This window comes from Rhinolophus ferrumequinum, chromosome 26, assembly GCF_004115265.2.
Source record: "Rhinolophus ferrumequinum isolate MPI-CBG mRhiFer1 chromosome 26, mRhiFer1_v1.p, whole genome shotgun sequence".
Lineage (NCBI taxonomy): Eukaryota > Metazoa > Chordata > Mammalia > Chiroptera > Rhinolophidae > Rhinolophus > Rhinolophus ferrumequinum.
In genome coordinates, this window is record NC_046309.1 from 5,653,931 (window position 1) to 5,671,480 (window position 17,550).

A 17,550-nucleotide genomic window follows, 5' to 3' on the forward strand; every position below is an offset into this window, starting at 1 on the left:
ATAACAACAATGTCACCTAAGCCTCAGTTTATCATACTGCTCTGATGTCAAGTTTAAAAATGACCCGACTTAGCCAGGTCAGTCTTCCCTAGTTGATATATACGTCTTGTGCTCACCCTTGTTTTTTGCCTTTTTTCCCCTGACAATTTGCATATATTTAGCAAGATCACTTTAAAGATTTTTATTCAGGCGGTCTGAATATACCTTTAAAGTTGTAATTAAATTAATATTACCCTGTTGCTAACAGGAAAAGATATTTGAATGTCTATGAAGTCAAAAGATACCGGATGCTACTATGTTAGTAAACATTCTTTGTTTTTAAACATAAAATATTCGCCTAGAGGAATATCAGTGTCTCTATCAGACGAGAACACGCATTGATAAGAAACAGAAGATCAACCTCTACCACATTTCCTGCTTGCCCAGCCCTCATCTTTGCAGCAAGGTCCCAGGTTTCCATTATCCATCATCACTCAGAGCAACCAAGAAAGAATCTCAAAAGTCTGGATCCAAACATAACCACCAGCATGTCGTGCAAACAAAGCAAAACAAAGCAAACACAACTCTCTGTGAAAAACCATATTAGCGGGGTCAGGAGCAAATATCAAACAGAGTCCACTGACCTGAGGAAATATCTATTTGGCTCATCTTGGTCTGCGTGACGTTGATGTGGACGCTGACTTTGCTTTCAGTGAGGTCAATCTCCACGTTGCCCAGATTATCTGCAAAGTGACTGAAAAGCAGGAGGCCATTGGGGTTCCAAGTCCTGAACTGGAAACTGACCGCAAACAGGTCTTGGTTGAGCCGCCCTGGCACCTCCAGGTAACTGGTAGCGTTGAAAAAAACCGGCACCGTGTAGGGCTCCACGCATGAGAAACTCAAGTTTCCCTGGAAAACAGAAGGCGTTCTTTGAGGACAATGCGGAATACAATCAGCCTCCGTGTAAGTCAGCCAAAAGAGCTCCAGTTCCAAATATGTGTTCCAAACGGAGCATGAGCTTGTACCAAACCCTCACATGCAGTGTGGCGTGGATGCAACGGCTGGATACCTTGGCACGGGTCTACCTGGAGTACGTACTTATCAAGGTGCGGACGTCAGTCAGCCACCGAATCAAGGGATGTAACAAGCTCCATCCATCCAGCGGACAGACTGACGGCCGATGTGATGGGCTGAGCCGAAGATGGGCTGTGCATCTCTGTGAGTCTGAGTGTGGACCACGGGACTTTCTGAAGACAGTGAACAGCTGCCGTTCCCCAGGGATGACGTGTCAGCCAGGGAGGACGAGCCCCTGCCTCCTTCTGGAGGGCCTATTCAAACACCTGTTAACATGCTGCTCTGGTCTCAGTGGAAACTGTGGTCATTTGGTTGCTATTTATTAATCTGGTATTATGGGCAAATAATCTGGGGTTTTACCACCAGATCTACTAATATGTACATATATGTGCGTATATGTGCATATATAAACTATTTAGCGTCGGCATAATTGTGATTATTTCAGATTATTTTGTTATTCAACTCAAAAATCCCATTTAAATTCTCAAGAACTATGCTTAAACCATAATGCATTAATGATTATGGAAGCAGTGACATGAATGTACAAAAGGAAAACAAAATTTGCAGAATTACTGCTTCTCTTTCATAGTCCCTCTATTCGGTACTAAGAAATTTGATTTACCATTCAGATATACTGAATTGTATATTTCAGGATATGTAATATTTTATCATTCCTTTTAAAGATCTGTAAATTCACATTTGCTTCCAACTTCTTATATCCCACCATAATATAGTATTTTGAGGAGTATAATTTCATGATATTGTCAACTGGTCTTTCAATTATTTTTTTTTTTTTACATATCACCACATAGCTATATCCCTAGATGCACAGTTCTTCCATTTCAGCATATTAACCATTAAATTTAAGGCAGGCTCTCTCTGAATTAATATTCAAATTAAATTTTCGCTGTACCTTCACAGATGATTATTTTTAAATGCATACTTTTACCGATGAAAAGAACTGCCTATCCATAATAATTGAGATGTTCTAACTGACCACGTACTTCTGTTGTGGGGATTGTCTCCTGGCAAAATTAAAGGTGTTTTCTGAGTCATGGAGCTGACTCTGGAGTCACTGCATGATGAGGGAACGGGTGTGTGCCCAGAGAGGGTACAGCATGACAGCTGAGTCAGTTTCAATGAAATATCAGGACCAGACATCTTTGAAAGCGAATTTCCTACGTAAATATTTGCCTTTGTAGAGCTATTTGATAAACAACCTATTTGTTTCTCTGCTGCCTAACGTTTTAATCTGTGTATGTGTTTACTTAAAAGTTCATTCTATGTCTGCTCATTCCGTTTTCACCAATATAAGTGATTTACGCTTTACTCCGTCTCTTTGCTATTCAAGTTAAAATAATATTTATAACTACAATACATTTCACAGTTACAGTTGATTTTGGAATGAGTCTCAACAGTGAAATTCTTTTTAGTTTTGGGTACCTAATGGACACATGTAAGGGCCAACTGAGAGATTCGGGCAGAAACAGCACTTTATCTCTTCTGAAAGGTGCAAATCATGGAAAGAGTATGGTGACGATTTGGATGCTATACCTTTCTCTCTTAAGCAACAATTTCTGAGGAAACAAAAGGAGCCTGGTGCCTTTTTAGACAAAGCTTAAAATAGCATATGTATTAACACTGTTCTAGTTCAGAAGTAACCCAGCACGGAAGGAGGCTGTGACTCTGGGAGTCACATAATATGAATGCATAACCTGTCTGCCACTCATATTCAGTTACCTTGGAACATAATTCTTTCAGGTGAAATCTCAGTTTTCTCATCTATACAATGTCTGTGATAATATCGCTCTCGTAGTATCGTTCTCAGGTTGTCATCAATGTAATAAGCCTAGCTGAGGGCCTGTTGCCTATAAATGGACCTATTCCTATTTTGTTCTACAGTCAATATGCTTGATGAGATAGCTTTATCAAACTTAGTATACACGCATTATAACTTTTAAGAAAAATCATTATTAAAGAAAAAATTCACATTCAATTGTTTTATCGCCTCATACCCAACTCTGAACTCTGTTTCCTCATGAGGGGATTTCCATTTCTCCAATCACTGTGTGAAAACCCTAGGGTCACATGGGGGCAAGGTGGTCCTCGGAGCTCATCAGGAGCACAGTGCCTTCCTTCGTGGTGTTACCTACTTCCAGGGGCTCTCAAATATATGGGTCTCTGCAAGCCCAGACTCTCCCACACAACAAGCCGGGGCTACAGGAGACCCTGTTCTTGCAGACCCACAGGGAGCATGCACGCTGGGTTTTCAGGTTCCTGTCCTTTACCGATCCTAAGCAGTGTCACGGGGAGGCAGGTGTGCTACAGGGTTCCCTGACTTTGGCTCTCCTTGAAAGAGTTTAAGCTGGAAACTGCTCAGAAGACCACCGTGAGCTTCCTCGTCACAGCTTTCACTATCCCACGGTAGTCCATCATTATTTAATTGCATACTACTTAGTATGTTGAGAGCCTTGACAAAAGAAGTGCCTTTATTTATATACCTGGATGAATTAGGTTCAGAAACATGGGAGCGGATATAATAATGTTCCTGGTTTTAACACCATAAAAATCCTGAATTAAATCACAAACAAGAGGTGGAGAGCCATATATGATGAGACATTTGGAAACACAATGCTGTCAATCCAAGGGCTATAGAACTGCGGGGATAAAGTCCATCACGGCGTATGCTGTTCCTCTGGTATCGGGAACCCAGAAACACGGGGGCTAAAATTCTGTGCCCCATCGGAAGAGAACACACTGCCTATTTCAGGCTAATTGAACTGAAAAATCAGAGTATATCCAGGATCTACACAGGTAGTAATTGTAAAGTCAGGTTTACACGGGTAAGCCCAGGAGAGGCATGATAAAAAAGGCCATAATGGTGTTATCATTCAATAGTACAGCAAAACCAGTTCTCTGATCTGTCTATGAACCAACACGTACCACATTTGAGGGCTCCAGCTTCTTTCTTCTCGCGAGATCTGTTATGTTGATACCATTGTAGTTAATGCTTTCCATACAGCCCTTGAAGTTTTTCCGACTGCTGGAACTCGGCTTACCCGAGAAAGGTATGCCTCCAAAGGTTATCTTTGAGGAAAAAGATTAAATATAAACATTCACACTGTATTCGACTTAAAAAAAAAAGAAAGAAAAACAACATTCACAATATCTTACACAAGACCATCAATATAGCCAAGGTCAATTGACTTCATTTTAATCAATAGATAAACACATTTTTCTGTCTCCAAAATCTGTTGTATATTAAATTACATTGTTATTAGAAGGGCATAATAGTATCATTAATTATGACAATTAGATTATAACTTCAACAAGAAAACAGCAACAATCCCTTGTATTTTTGCTACCCAAAAGGCATTTCGTATATTTTCCCGAGGAGGTTTTAAAAGATTTTATACAGCAAACACAGTTTATTAAGTAATATTAAAAATACATTTTTACATTGATCATTCAAAGACATACTATCAATAGATGCTTCCAGTCCTCAGGAGATAATGAGCACTCATATATAAGTGGATAAAACTGCAGCCAAAGGCAAAGAATGTTGTGTTTACTCTACATAGACTTATTGTTGTCTAATGACCATTAAAGTAAATCATTTGTTAGACTTACGGTGAATATAGAAAATCATTCAAAAAGTCTCACTATATCGATTGGGGACATAGAACTTGGAGTCTATAATTTGAGAAGTACAAGCTTACAGATATTATAGGTCACTGAAATCCTAAGGAATAAGGTGGATGCCCCTTCCTGTGCTTCTCTAGCTACGATCACCTATAAAAAGCGAGTACATATTTTCCCATATATCTTTAGTCAAATGACAGTACTAAAATATCATTTCTATGTAATACAAAATTATACTTATTTATGTATTGCCAATAATGACATCTGCTGCTAATCATTAATTAGTAGTAAATGAAGCTACCAATCATAGTTGTAATACTAAGGTACATAATCTAGATGTTATATGTATCTTAATTATCATTCAGTGTTATCCTGATTGGGTTTTCTTACAAAGTTTTGAAAATGAAACAACAATTGGAAGAATCAACATAGTTAAAATGGCCATATTACCCAAAGCAATATACAGATTTAATGCAGTCCCCATCAAAATCCCAATGGCATTTTTTAAAGAAATAGAACAAAAAATCATCAGATTTGTTTGGAACCACAAAAGACCCCGAATAGTCAAAGCAATCTTAAGAAAAAAGAACAATGCTGGAGGTATCATACTCCCTGACTTTAGCTTGTACTACAGGGCAACAGTAATCAAAACAGCATGGTATTGGCAGAAAAACAGACACGTAGACCAATGGAATAGAATTGAGAACTCAGAAATAAACCCCCATAAATATGGACAGATAATTTTTGACAAAGAAGCAAAAAACATATAATGGAGAAAAGACAGCCTCTTCAATAAATGGTGCTGAGAGAATTGGAAAGCCACGTGCAAAAGAATGAAACTGGACTGCTATCTGTTACCATGTACCAAAATTAATTCAAAATGGGTCAAAGACTTAAGCATAAGACCTGAAATAATAAACTGCATAGAAGAAAACATAGGTACTAAACTTATGGACCTTGGGTTCAAAGAACATTTTATGAATTTGACTCCAAAGGTGAGGGAAGTAAAAGCTAAAATAAGTGAATGGGACTATATCAAACTTAAAAGCTCCTGCACAGCAAAAGAAACCATCGACAAAATAAAGAGGCAACCAAGTGAATGGGAGAAGATTTTTGCAAACAGTGCCTCAAATAAGGGGCTAATATCCAAAATATACAAGGAACTCATGCAACTCAACAACAAAAAAACAAACAACCCAATTGAAAAATGGGCAGAGGACCTAAAGAGACACTTCTCCAAAGAGGACATACTAATGGCAAATAGACATATGAAAAAATGCTCAACATCACTAATCAGAGAAATACAAATAAAAACCACAATGAGATATCACCTCTCCCCAGTCAGAATGGCTATCATCAACAAGACAAATAGTAACAAGTGTTGGAGAGGCTGTGGAGAAAAAGGAACCCTCATACACTGTTGGTGGGAATGCAGATTGGTGCAGCCGTTATGGAAGGCAGTGTGGAGGTTCCTCAAAAAATTAAAAATAGAATTACCGTATGACCCAGCAATCCCACTCCTAGGTATCTACCCAAAAAATCTGAAAACATTTATCCATAAAGACAAGTGTGCTCCAATGTTCACTGCAGCTTTATTTACGCTGGCCAAGACATGGAAACAACCAAAATGTCCTTCGATAGATGAAGGAATAAAGAAGTTGTGGTATATATACACAATGGAATACTATTCGGCAGTAATAAAAGATGAAATAGGACCATTTGTGACAACATAGATGGATCTTGAGAATATAATGCTAAGCGAAATAAGTCAGACAGAAAAAGCAGAGAACCATATTATTTCACTGATATGTGGTATATAAACCAAAAACAGCAAAAGAACAAGACAAACAAATGAGAAACAAAAACTCATAGACACAGATAATAGTTTACTGGTTACCAGAAGGTAAGGGGGGAGGGGGGTGGGAGATGAGGGTAAAGGGGATGAAATATATGGTGATGGCTCTGGGTGGTGAACACACAATGGGATTTATAGATGATGTGATACAGAATTGTCCACCTGAAATCTATGTAACTTTACTAACAATTGTCACCCCAGTAAACTTTAATTAAAAAAAAAAGGAAAGTTTGAAATATCAAGATTTTATATTTGATACATAAGGTGGAGATCCTTGTGTTCCAGGAGGCCATTAGAAAATCATGTTTTACTATTTAGTGTCATGGCATTTTAAAAGCTTAATTAGTTTTAGGGATAAAAAGCACAAACTAATGATGATTTATGAGATCATATAGAAAAGACCTCACTTAAAATAAAATAATAATAATAATAATAATAATAATAATAATAATAATTAGACGTATATCATTTACCATAAAGTTTACAAATGGGAAGAGGAAAACTGCAAATATTTAAAAAAAAAATTAGGAAACTACAAAAAGAATAATAGAGAGTAATCAAAACAATAGATTTATTGAAAAAATATATTCAACTGGCACCGAAGTGAACTTATTAGTTAGATATAGGTGTACCCAATACCAAAGGTAAGAATTATTGATACATAAATGGAATGTGGTGTTTCCTATCCATAATTTATTTTATCAGTTTCTTCCCAGTTGATAGTGATAAAATCTTCCATGCTTAATGACGTGAAGTGTCACATTTTGAATAATATTACTAACTACTAGTTTAAAAGTGTTGATTTATTCCTTCTCTGTGTGCAGAGTTTCTTTATTTGGAGACTTTCTTTGTCCTCTGGGAAGATAATTCAAACACTCCTTAAGTTCCTCTGCTTCCAGCAACCCTCAGGTTGGGTCCTACCTTACAGGAGCGGCCCTGGTGAGGTGTCGCAGGCTCAGTTTACCAGATTCCTTACAACTAAGAGATGTGGGTTCAAATCCCAATTCCTAATGTAACTAAACACATGATATTAAGTTGTCTTTTCTTCTTTCTGGTTACATATTCTCCTCAGTAAAATGAAGGGGCTGGACCACAAAACACTTTCTGATATTGCAACTACTCTGATAGTAAAAAATGTTGCAGTTGTTAGATTAATAATCAGATATTCATATGACTGACTTACTAATGATACTGTCATTGAATGACAACCTTGCTTGATTCTGAAAAATAACTGCATTAACCAATTTTGTTAGCTACCAAGAGCTCACAAAGTGTGGTAGATAGAGACGGCTAGGTATCTCGTAAGTGTCCTTTCTTCCCATCTTCTTTAGGGGAAAAATGCCTTTCAGCTGTGCACACTGTTCCCCAGCCAATATATGGCATTTACCAATGTCTCTGAAGCAAGATTTGGTCTCAGGAAATGTCAGTAAAAGAGCTGTGTGTGGCTCCAAGAACAGTAATCAAAGGGGGTGGGAGCCACAACCTTTTCTTCTCTCTCTTCCTTCCCATTGACTGGGCTGTAAGATGGAATGAGAGTAGCCCTCTGAGAGTGACTTGCAGGGTGGGTGGGGGGGGTAGCAGCAAGAGAAAAGCAGGCAGGAGTCCCGGGGACCAGGATGCTGCCCTTTTAGCCCAGGGCTACCTGCCTAGGGCCTCCTTTTACATAAAAAAGAATAATCAAGGGTTTGTTAAATACAGTATAATTAACTGTAATTGGTAAGTATGGCAATTTCTATTACTTCCTGTTGTCTCCTCACATCCTCAGGTAACTCTATAAGAAATGTGCTATTATAGTCATTGTACAGAATGTGTCCACTGTTATTATAGTCATTGTACAGAAGGGGGATAGGATGTGTCCAGTGTCACACAACCAGCAAGGGGCAAAAAGGGATGCAAAGGCAGGCTTTTCACTCCAGGGTGAGGTCCTGAGATTGATTCTCTCCAAAATCCTAACCAATTTCTCTCTGAAAGCCTAGGCAGGTTCTGCAGTGAACAAAGGGAGCCATTCCAGTACTTTCTAAGCAGAGCTGTATTGCAGAGACAAGGGAAGCATGGCATCCAAGTGGGTGAGCCCTGGAATTTAGCTGCCGAGGAGAGAGCCAGGCCACTCTCCTATCTGCCGTCCTGCCCCACAGGTACACTGGCTGAGAAGACGAAGAATGAAGCCATGTACCTCTGTATGGCCCGGCACACTTCTCAAGCCACCATGTAGCCAGCAACCTGACTGCAAATGGTGACTGGCTTTCTCTGTGGTGCACACGGGCTACAGAAGTGAGTGAGGTGAACTCTTCAACTTAAGCCTGTCTTCCACAAAAAGTTCCCCCATCCAGTTACGTCACAGGAGCAAACTTGTTTTCTGTGGTTTTCTTCATGATGCACAGCTATAGGAATGCTGACTGGTGTTGTTTAATTTACCCCGAGCGGTGGCACACTGAATCCTCGCCACACCGGCTCATGAGAACTCCCTGTTACACACACTCATTGTTAAAAATTAAAATATAGGAGCTTTAATTTAAACCAATTATATTAAACAAAAACATTCATAACTACGCAGCAGTCATCTCTACATTTTACTATCATGCATGCTCTCAAAGTTATGGACATTCATTGTGTCTATATGCTGTAACTACTGCATAATGATGTGGTAGAATAAATATATTTGGTCTTTGTTCCCCAGTTCCCAGCACAGAGCTCCTAAAATCCTTGGGATTTGCTGAATGACGGGAGTGTTTCTCATAACAAGCCGTGTTTTGAGGTTCCAGTCTAGCTGCTGAATGGAGGAGTCAAGGAGATACGTGCAAAAACACTGAGACTGACTCTACTCTAGTCCTGAATGTTCTTTAAACAAAGAGCAAAGAGAGTCCCTTTATACTAAGATAAACACGCAGGCATACAAAGGTAGCCTAACCACTTTTTGAAGTGCATGCCGATAACTGCAGTATCTAAGAGGACAGTAATCAGCTGTAGCTCCACAAACAGAAATAAGTTGAGACTATCCTGCTTCTTCCTTAGTAAATTTAAATTTCTTCCTGGCGTTTCTCTCTCACAAAAAATGTCCCAGGCAGTTTAGTCTACAGATGAGGTTCTCAAACATGATATTGTGTATAGATGGGCTTCAAAGTGTCCCAAAATTGTTGCCTCTGTATGGAAAGTGTTGTGTGAGCGTGAATACTTATTTAGATTTCATCCACAAACTCTATACAGTCTATGCCTCCCAACTTTTAACTGTTTTTTGAAAACTGGAATTGTGTTTGCCCGTTGCTAATGGTCAAGGATTTCTCACCTCTTCTATGATACTTCAAAGTTCATTGATGGAGAACGAATAATTCATCTTTAAGTTCTCTCATAAAGTAGGAGATAAGTCACATAAGCCAAGAATCATACTATTTAATGTAGAGAAGATAAAAGTTTCTGGAATTTTCTTTCCCTTTCAACAATCATTTTTGTTTAAAAGAGATTTTATTTTTGGAGGTGCAATTATTTCCTGATACCCTTTTTCTTTCGATGTTAATAAAGTCTCTTTATCAGGGTTTATATAGTATATTCTATTCTAAATTCCTATTTAGGAATATATGTAATATATTCATATCACAGAAAATTTAGACTCCATTTAAACATATAAAGAAAACAGAAAACACCATTGTAAATCCTGACGTTTTCTCTTATTATTTTTACGGCAAGTGTATTCCACACTCTTTAAAAATGTATATAGGTACCGATAATATACATATATCTGTATGTATAGATCTGCAATTTCAGAACTGAGATGGCACTGAGAACTCAAAGGGGTGCCACAGCCTACTTTACATTGAAAAGGAAACAAAGCAATACTTGATATCTTCTGGACACTGTTAAATACTGGCTGAGGTAGTTCACATTCTGACATCAGCCACATTGCTTTGGATGATGTCCTGCCTTTAGGAAAAACGGTGTCACGTGCAAGTAAGAGTGGGACAGGAAATAAGGATGGTAGTGTCAAATCTGATTCCAGAATCTGAGAAGTTGTTCAGTGAAGATGCACTCATCCCGTTCCTAGAGATTTATTAGTTTAAGAATGAAATAAAGCTATATTTTAAAATTTTATTTTATGTGTATTTTTTTCAAATAGCTACCAAGTTTTGAAGGCCTAAACATTTATTAGGTTGTTTGGTTCTAACTATTACAGAGTGGTCTGGGACAGCTGTGGAAAACTAATAAGACACCAGGGGTTCCATGAGTTAATAAGAACGTTTGGAAATCTCTAGCTAAATAATATTTCATCCTGTTTATTTTACTGCTATGCTCTTCTTGTTCATTGAGTGTCATCTCTTTTCTCTTAGTGTATGTTACGCTGTGATAAATCTCTCCTTACAGAATTCTTATTTCTACATGATTAACATTTTTGATAAGCATTTTAAGGTTGAATTTCTCCCCATATAATTTATTTTAAAAATCTGATATGACTCCTAGTATATTATGAGAATATATATTTTTTTACTGCACCAGTATGATCATTGATAATTTTTTAATCTTTGATCATTTGGAAGGTAAAAAAAAAAAACAAAACAAAAAACATTGTTATTTATGGACAGTTTCTTTAAGATATTCTATATTTTCTTTTATGAAAATTTTACCTGAGAAGATAGAACTTGTCAAAAGAACTATCTACAGTCATGAATTTATACATTGCTTAATATAAATCAGAACTCAGGATTTCTCATTCAGTATTTTGTAATAAATAGTAGGTTCTCCTATGGATATAATACACTGTACCTTATCATGAAGAAGAGATCATTTATATGACAACTAACTACCAATGGAAAGATCACAACTTCACTGTACTCTGGGCTCATTCGATGGTCCTGATAACATGACAGACGGTCCTTCTCTCAAACAGTTACGTTGGTACCAAGATTTTAAAAATATGTCAAGTATTGATGATTAAAAGTTTAGACGTGCGTAAGATGACACATATGAATAAATTCCGCTTTGAAGTGGTACGTGTGTTTCTTTGGAGAAGAAAATGACAACGGTGTAGCATAATTCACGACAGCACGACTGCAGCCCAGGGAGGAGACCGAGGCGGCCGCCCGACATCCATCACCACGGCCGCGGCCTCAGGCTCACCTCATAATCCAGGTCCAGGTAGTCGAACTCGCCGTTGGTGCGGAAGTGCTGCGTGCTCCTGTCCAGCGTGAGGTTGATGCCCCGGCCCTGGCGCTCGATGACCACAGAGTGCCAGTGGTGATCGTCCAGCAGGCTGCCTGTCGTCACAGACGTGTGGCCGTAGATGGGACCCAGCTGGTTGCTTCCTGTGTCAGGAGAGTGAGAAAGAGACAAGGCAGTGGCACCCGGGTTCCAAGCCGCAGCTGCCCTTGTATGGACAACACTACAACTGGCGCTCTGTCTGTAGAAGTTGCCATGGAAAAACCCGCGTGTCACAACCCTGAAAAACAGTGTCATGCTCAACGTACATAAAAAAGCTAGTCAAGATACTGCCAGTGTCATCAAAGAGAAATTCTGAAGAACTGTCACAACCTAAGGAGACATAACAATTACATGTAATGTGGAATCTTGGATGGGATCCTGGAACGGAAAAAAAGGCATGAGATAATAACTAAGGAAATCTTAATAAAGTATGGACTTTGGGGCGAAAAAAATTTAAAAATTAAAAAGAAAAGCTAGTCAAGATGAAAAAACGTATGCTCCCTAAAAAATAATGAGCTTTTTAAAGATACGGGTAGGCTCCTTATAAAGTCCGTGCCCCTGGGCGCTGGAGCCAGAGGGTTCTGATGCTGGCATCGCCACCACTGCTCACTCTACCATCCTGAGCAAATTGACAACTTCTCTGAGCCTGTTTCTTCACATGTATAAAGAGGGCAAAAAACAGTACCTGCTTTACAAGGCTGCTGTGGGGACTGAATTATTTAGTACATGCAAAGAGCTTACACCGCCTGGAATACACTGAACATTCATTAAATGTCACCTGTTAGCAATCTTTTATTATTGCTGTTGGTGTTATTATTTTTCGTCAAGAAAATACAGCATGACAATTTTCATTTTCTGACCCCAAATGCCATAATCTGAAGCATAATGTAATATTTAATGGCATGGAAATTTTACTCAAGTTATACTTCAAAATAAAAACCTGTGAAAATATAGATGCAGCATTCATTAATCTAGTTTTGAAATAAGCTCTCCATAGGAATAAGACTATAAATAAGGGTGAAAGGCTGGAGGAATCCAGAACGTTTACTGAGGTCATCTCTGATGCTGTTTACATATTTTATACCATTTTATATTGTGTCTAATGAAGGATTGCTTTTTATGGTCAGACAAAACTAAATGTGATAAAATATCATATCGTTTCAGAAGAAATAGCATAAGAGAAATAAGAAAAACACATGATCGCCCAAAGAATTAAATTATTTCCTTTTTCTTCACATTGAAGATGTCTATACTGACATTTTCTATGGATTTCCCACATCACAAGTACGCCTCTTGTGGTGACGAAATCAAATGCTGATGTGTGATCAGGATTGTGTATGTAAATGGGGGGGAAGAAAAGAAAACAATAAATCTAAGTGAAAGGTTACACTCAGTTTTATTTAGACTAAAAGACTAAGCAGCAGCGAGATATGCCTACTATTTAGGTAATGGAATCAGAGAGCAACAGCGGACGTGTGACTGTATTTCCAGGGCTGTTACAAATTCTAGTCAGTCAATAAAACTCTAGAAGTAAAGTGCTTGCCCAGGAAATGGTAATGATCTTTTTTTGAGAGGTCACATGATCACTTACTTGTTTCAGAATCGTAATGTGATGTCACACCTTTGTAAAGCAAGTGACTTTTGAAAGGCTACCCTATTTATGTTTCACTTTAGTTTTAAAAGAAGAAAGGTTTGAAAAAACACTTTTTTAGATATAATCCGAAAGCTCTGAATGTGTGTGTGTGTGTGTGTATATTTTTAAAAAGAACTTACATTTTATTTTCTCGTTTCCTCACCCCAATCCTCCTTCTTACCTTCTAGTGAACCTCATTTCAAAAATTATTTAGGCCTGTTTTTCTCTAAGGTTACACATAAATACATGTGCAATATTGAGTAGAAAATAGTTTGAAGAATTAATATGTAAAACATTAATTGCTCTTTTCCACCACTAAAAAAAGTGTGGTCTATTTCCTCCCAGACTTTGTTTTCTCATATTACATACACATTACTCTCCACTGAGAGTAAACCAACAGGAGCTTCTATGTCGCCACACAGTAACCTCCCTTCTGGTTTTGTATGTGACATTTTAGGTGAATTCAAAACAGTGGCCTCCTCTTTTCTTTCCTTCCTCTCTGTGACATCACATATTCTTTATTCCTATTCATTGTCCACGTCTCCTCACCTCTATTTAGCACCTTCTCCTGTCAATCTCATACACGAGACTCCCTAAGAGAAATCTCAACTAAAATGCACCCTGTCCAAACAGATCTCCTTAGTTCCTCTATTAGAGGAAACAATCCTATATTAGAAGAAACTGCAGAGAAAACAGAGCTTTCTCTAGTTTTGAAAATGGCATGATGTCCATTGCAGCTCAAGTCATATCCTAGGAATTATGCTTTATTCTCTTCCCTTCTTACTAAATACCCAATTCATTACAAATTGTGCTGAAGTTGCCACTTAAAACCATCTCCAGAGTGGACCCATTTTTCTGAATCTGCACCGACAACCACCTTCTGCAAGCCGGTGCCAGCTCTCATGTGGGCTAAGGAGAAATCCACCTGGGACTCTCACGCTGGGGGAAGAAGCATCTTCTCTTACAGAGAAGCCTCAGCAAACTTTGAGAAGTAAGCATGATGCCATATAGTTTAAAGCCTACCAACAGCTTCCCATTCTTGAAACCAACAGCACTAAACCCTTCACCACACCCTACGGGATCTTCGAAGATCTGAACAAATGACTAACTTTCCGATTTCATCTGCTGATAAGTTCGTCACGACATCTGCCACACCAGCTTCCTTTCTGTTCCTTGAGCATTCATTCCAGGGCTTTGTCTGGAGTGATGCCTTCCTTTGAAATGCTCTTCTCCCAGATACTTCCATGGCTCAGACCTCAGCTTGAACCACTTCTCCTTGGGAAGGACTTTCCTCCACACACATTCTAACATTGATCCCTCTTGCTTCTGCACTATTAATTTATTTAACTGATTTCATACTAAAGTTTACCCTTGAACGACATGAGTTTGAACTGTGTGGGTCCACTTATATGCAGTATTTTTTTTTTTCCAATAAATGTAGCTAGTTCTTCATATCTGTGGGCTCAACCAACCATGGACTGAAAACGAATTTTTGCATTCCTGACTCAGATTCCGTACCTTGGATAGAAAACAGTATTTTCGATTCATGGTTGATTAAACTTGCAGACACAAAGAGCTGACTACAGAGTTCAAAGTTATACATGGATTTTTGACTACGGAAATGGGGGTTTACTGCCTCTAATCTCCATGTTGTTCAAGATTCCATTGCACTTACCATTATTTGAAGTCTTTCTTTTGCTGTAGTTGTTTTAAAATAATAATAGAAAATATAATGTCGGACTCCTTCACTATGTCATAAGCTTCATGAACTCCAGGACCTTCTCGGAGTTTTCACCAATGTTCCCAGATGCTAGTATACACCTTATATGATTAATAAATGCTTTCTGAATCAATCAGTATATCAATATATACCAACCACCACGGATTAAAACTAAATCGATAACAACGTGAGCATTTTTATAATTTGCATTTTAAGGATTAAACATTAGCATTTCACTAATGAGAATACTGGCAAACGGAAAGAATGATGTCAAAAGTCAGAACATACCTAGGTTTAAACTGAAGACCAGCTGGGCTTTTTTCAGTTCCAAAGTGATGTAATCCCCTTGCTGTCCTTCTCCGTGCAAGATCACCCCTTCGCTTTCAGTGGTTTTAAATTTCAAGGCAATGACATCTTTCAGTGTTTTCATCTTCTTGTTTCTGAATCTATATGGCAACACAACATGGCCGTCAAAGTTGATAACAGCGGCCCCTAAAATAAGAAATAAATAACGTTGTAGTTCAGTTACTGTAGGTTGTCAGCCAGTGTGTCACCCACTTCCGACCAGTGTCTACACAGAATAAATGAGCAATGAGTTGTTTTTTGTTTTTTTTTCTCTGAGAAATCTGAAGTCCTGGGTTCTCTTCTATTTCTTCTTTTGGTTCATTTGCGTGTCCTGAAGTGAATTGTATGGGAAGTAGTCATAAAGAATGATCATAGAAATCTCTATCAACATAAAATCTTACTTCAATTATGACACTAACAACATAAATTCCATCAATGATTTATAGACTTCAAAATTAACTGGGGAGTTTAGACTTTACTTGAAAAAAATAAAATTCTTAATCCCTGAGGTATTATGAGACTTTAACGTTTTTCCTTTTAAGAACCAATACTTACAGTTTTTAAATACACACTTTACCCACAAATCAGTTTTTCTTTGACAGAAAAATAAAAGTGCTGGGAAGGCAGGGACTGATGGCATACTCATTTTCTAATGGTGCTTCTATTCTATTACATGTTGAGTGACCTTTATGACAGTGCTCAGAATTTACAGCTAATTGAACTTTGAGAAGGTTCATTCCATTTGCTCCCAGGCCTCACATCCAAACTCCCTTGTTAGCTCCTTGCCTTTGGAACAAGAACTGGGCTCTCCATGGTTTTGACTACACTGAATAAAGACATCATCACCCATAAATGAGTCGAAGGAACACATATCCAGTCTATACTGTGACTATATCATTTGATTTCAGGGAATATCACTGAAGCCATGAAACTATATAAACGTTTTAGAAGTATGAACGATTTTGTCACCATCCTCAGAACCAGGCGATGGTGGGATGCATTTCATAACTACTTCTTATTCACACCAGAATGGAAAGTGAGATGGTCTTATTTATGATGCCCTATTGGTTCCGGGCTTTCCGATCCACAGAATGGCTCAAAGACGAATTGTAATCAGCTTTGAGCCAGCTACGATTTGTACTCAGATCAAGTTTTTGAGTACAAACAGAAGCTTAGTGACCATAATTAAACCTTTGTCCTTAAAAGTGTTTTTTACAACTCCGTTTCTTTTAGCTTTTAATCTGAAATCACCCAAAACCTAGTCAAACAGGAGAGCTCTAATGACTCTGGAATTACAAGACTGGATGAAATCTGCCTCTCAGTTTGGGGCAAGGTACTGCCAACGGACTGCACAGCGAGATAGTGGAGCAAAATAACAGCAGGTTGAAAGCCTGTCAGAGAAACCGCTTCTCGTTTCCTGTCCTAGTGCTCTGGCACTTGCAGACTCCAGTCACCACACGGAATACTTTGGTTCTCAGGGAACAAGAGGATGCAACGCGATCGCTGCTTCAGCTGAGGTCCAGAACTTCGACAGCTACCTCTGCTCTTTCTCTGTGCACGACTCGCTGTTACAAGGTTTGCTCTTACCTAATTCTATAAAATGACTACCATGAACACACTTAGTGTAAACATGATTTAAAAGTCAAGCTAAGCTCTTTCTACAAATTACTGATAGATTTTGAATCCTTTCACAACACTGACCCCATTATCTCAAATATTCACGTTTTTAAACAATAGTTTAGAGAATTAGTGAATTCTAAAAAGTTCAGAAAAAAATAATAAGTTTCAAGTTTAAATTTTACTAGCCGGTTCTTTAATGTCCATAAAAAGACTTTCATAATCAACAGAATTCTGTTCTCTGAGACTGAACAGAGGTTTATTTTACTATGGGGGAAAAAATCAGCCATTGAATTTTGGTTTCTGCTAACACTGCAAAACCAATTAGACTTTAGCTTAATCAACTATACTGTCACAGCTGAGTTCCAAGTGCAATAGCTTTATCATCTGTGATGAGAGATAAAAGAGAGAAAAAGTGGAATCTGATTATCAGATTCCAGGTTGAATTTATAATCCAGCAGTTGGTAGAAATTACTTTTTGTCTTTAAAGAGTGCATA

General features: G+C 38.2%; 1 protein-coding gene across 1 annotated transcript in view; it reads right to left on the reverse strand.

The window, feature by feature from the left end:
- Window positions 1–17,550, reverse strand: part of CNTNAP2 (contactin associated protein 2) — a 1,530,550-nt gene that overhangs the window by 797,478 nt on the left and 715,522 nt on the right. Inside the window, exons 5-8 of the mRNA XM_033098968.1 lie at window positions 15,379–15,582; window positions 11,657–11,841; window positions 3,997–4,140; window positions 624–888 (exon numbers count right to left, since the gene is read on the reverse strand). Coding sequence (XP_032954859.1) covers window positions 624–888; window positions 3,997–4,140; window positions 11,657–11,841; window positions 15,379–15,582 — 798 coding nt within the window. The remainder of the gene's footprint in view (window positions 1–623; window positions 889–3,996; window positions 4,141–11,656; window positions 11,842–15,378; window positions 15,583–17,550) is intronic.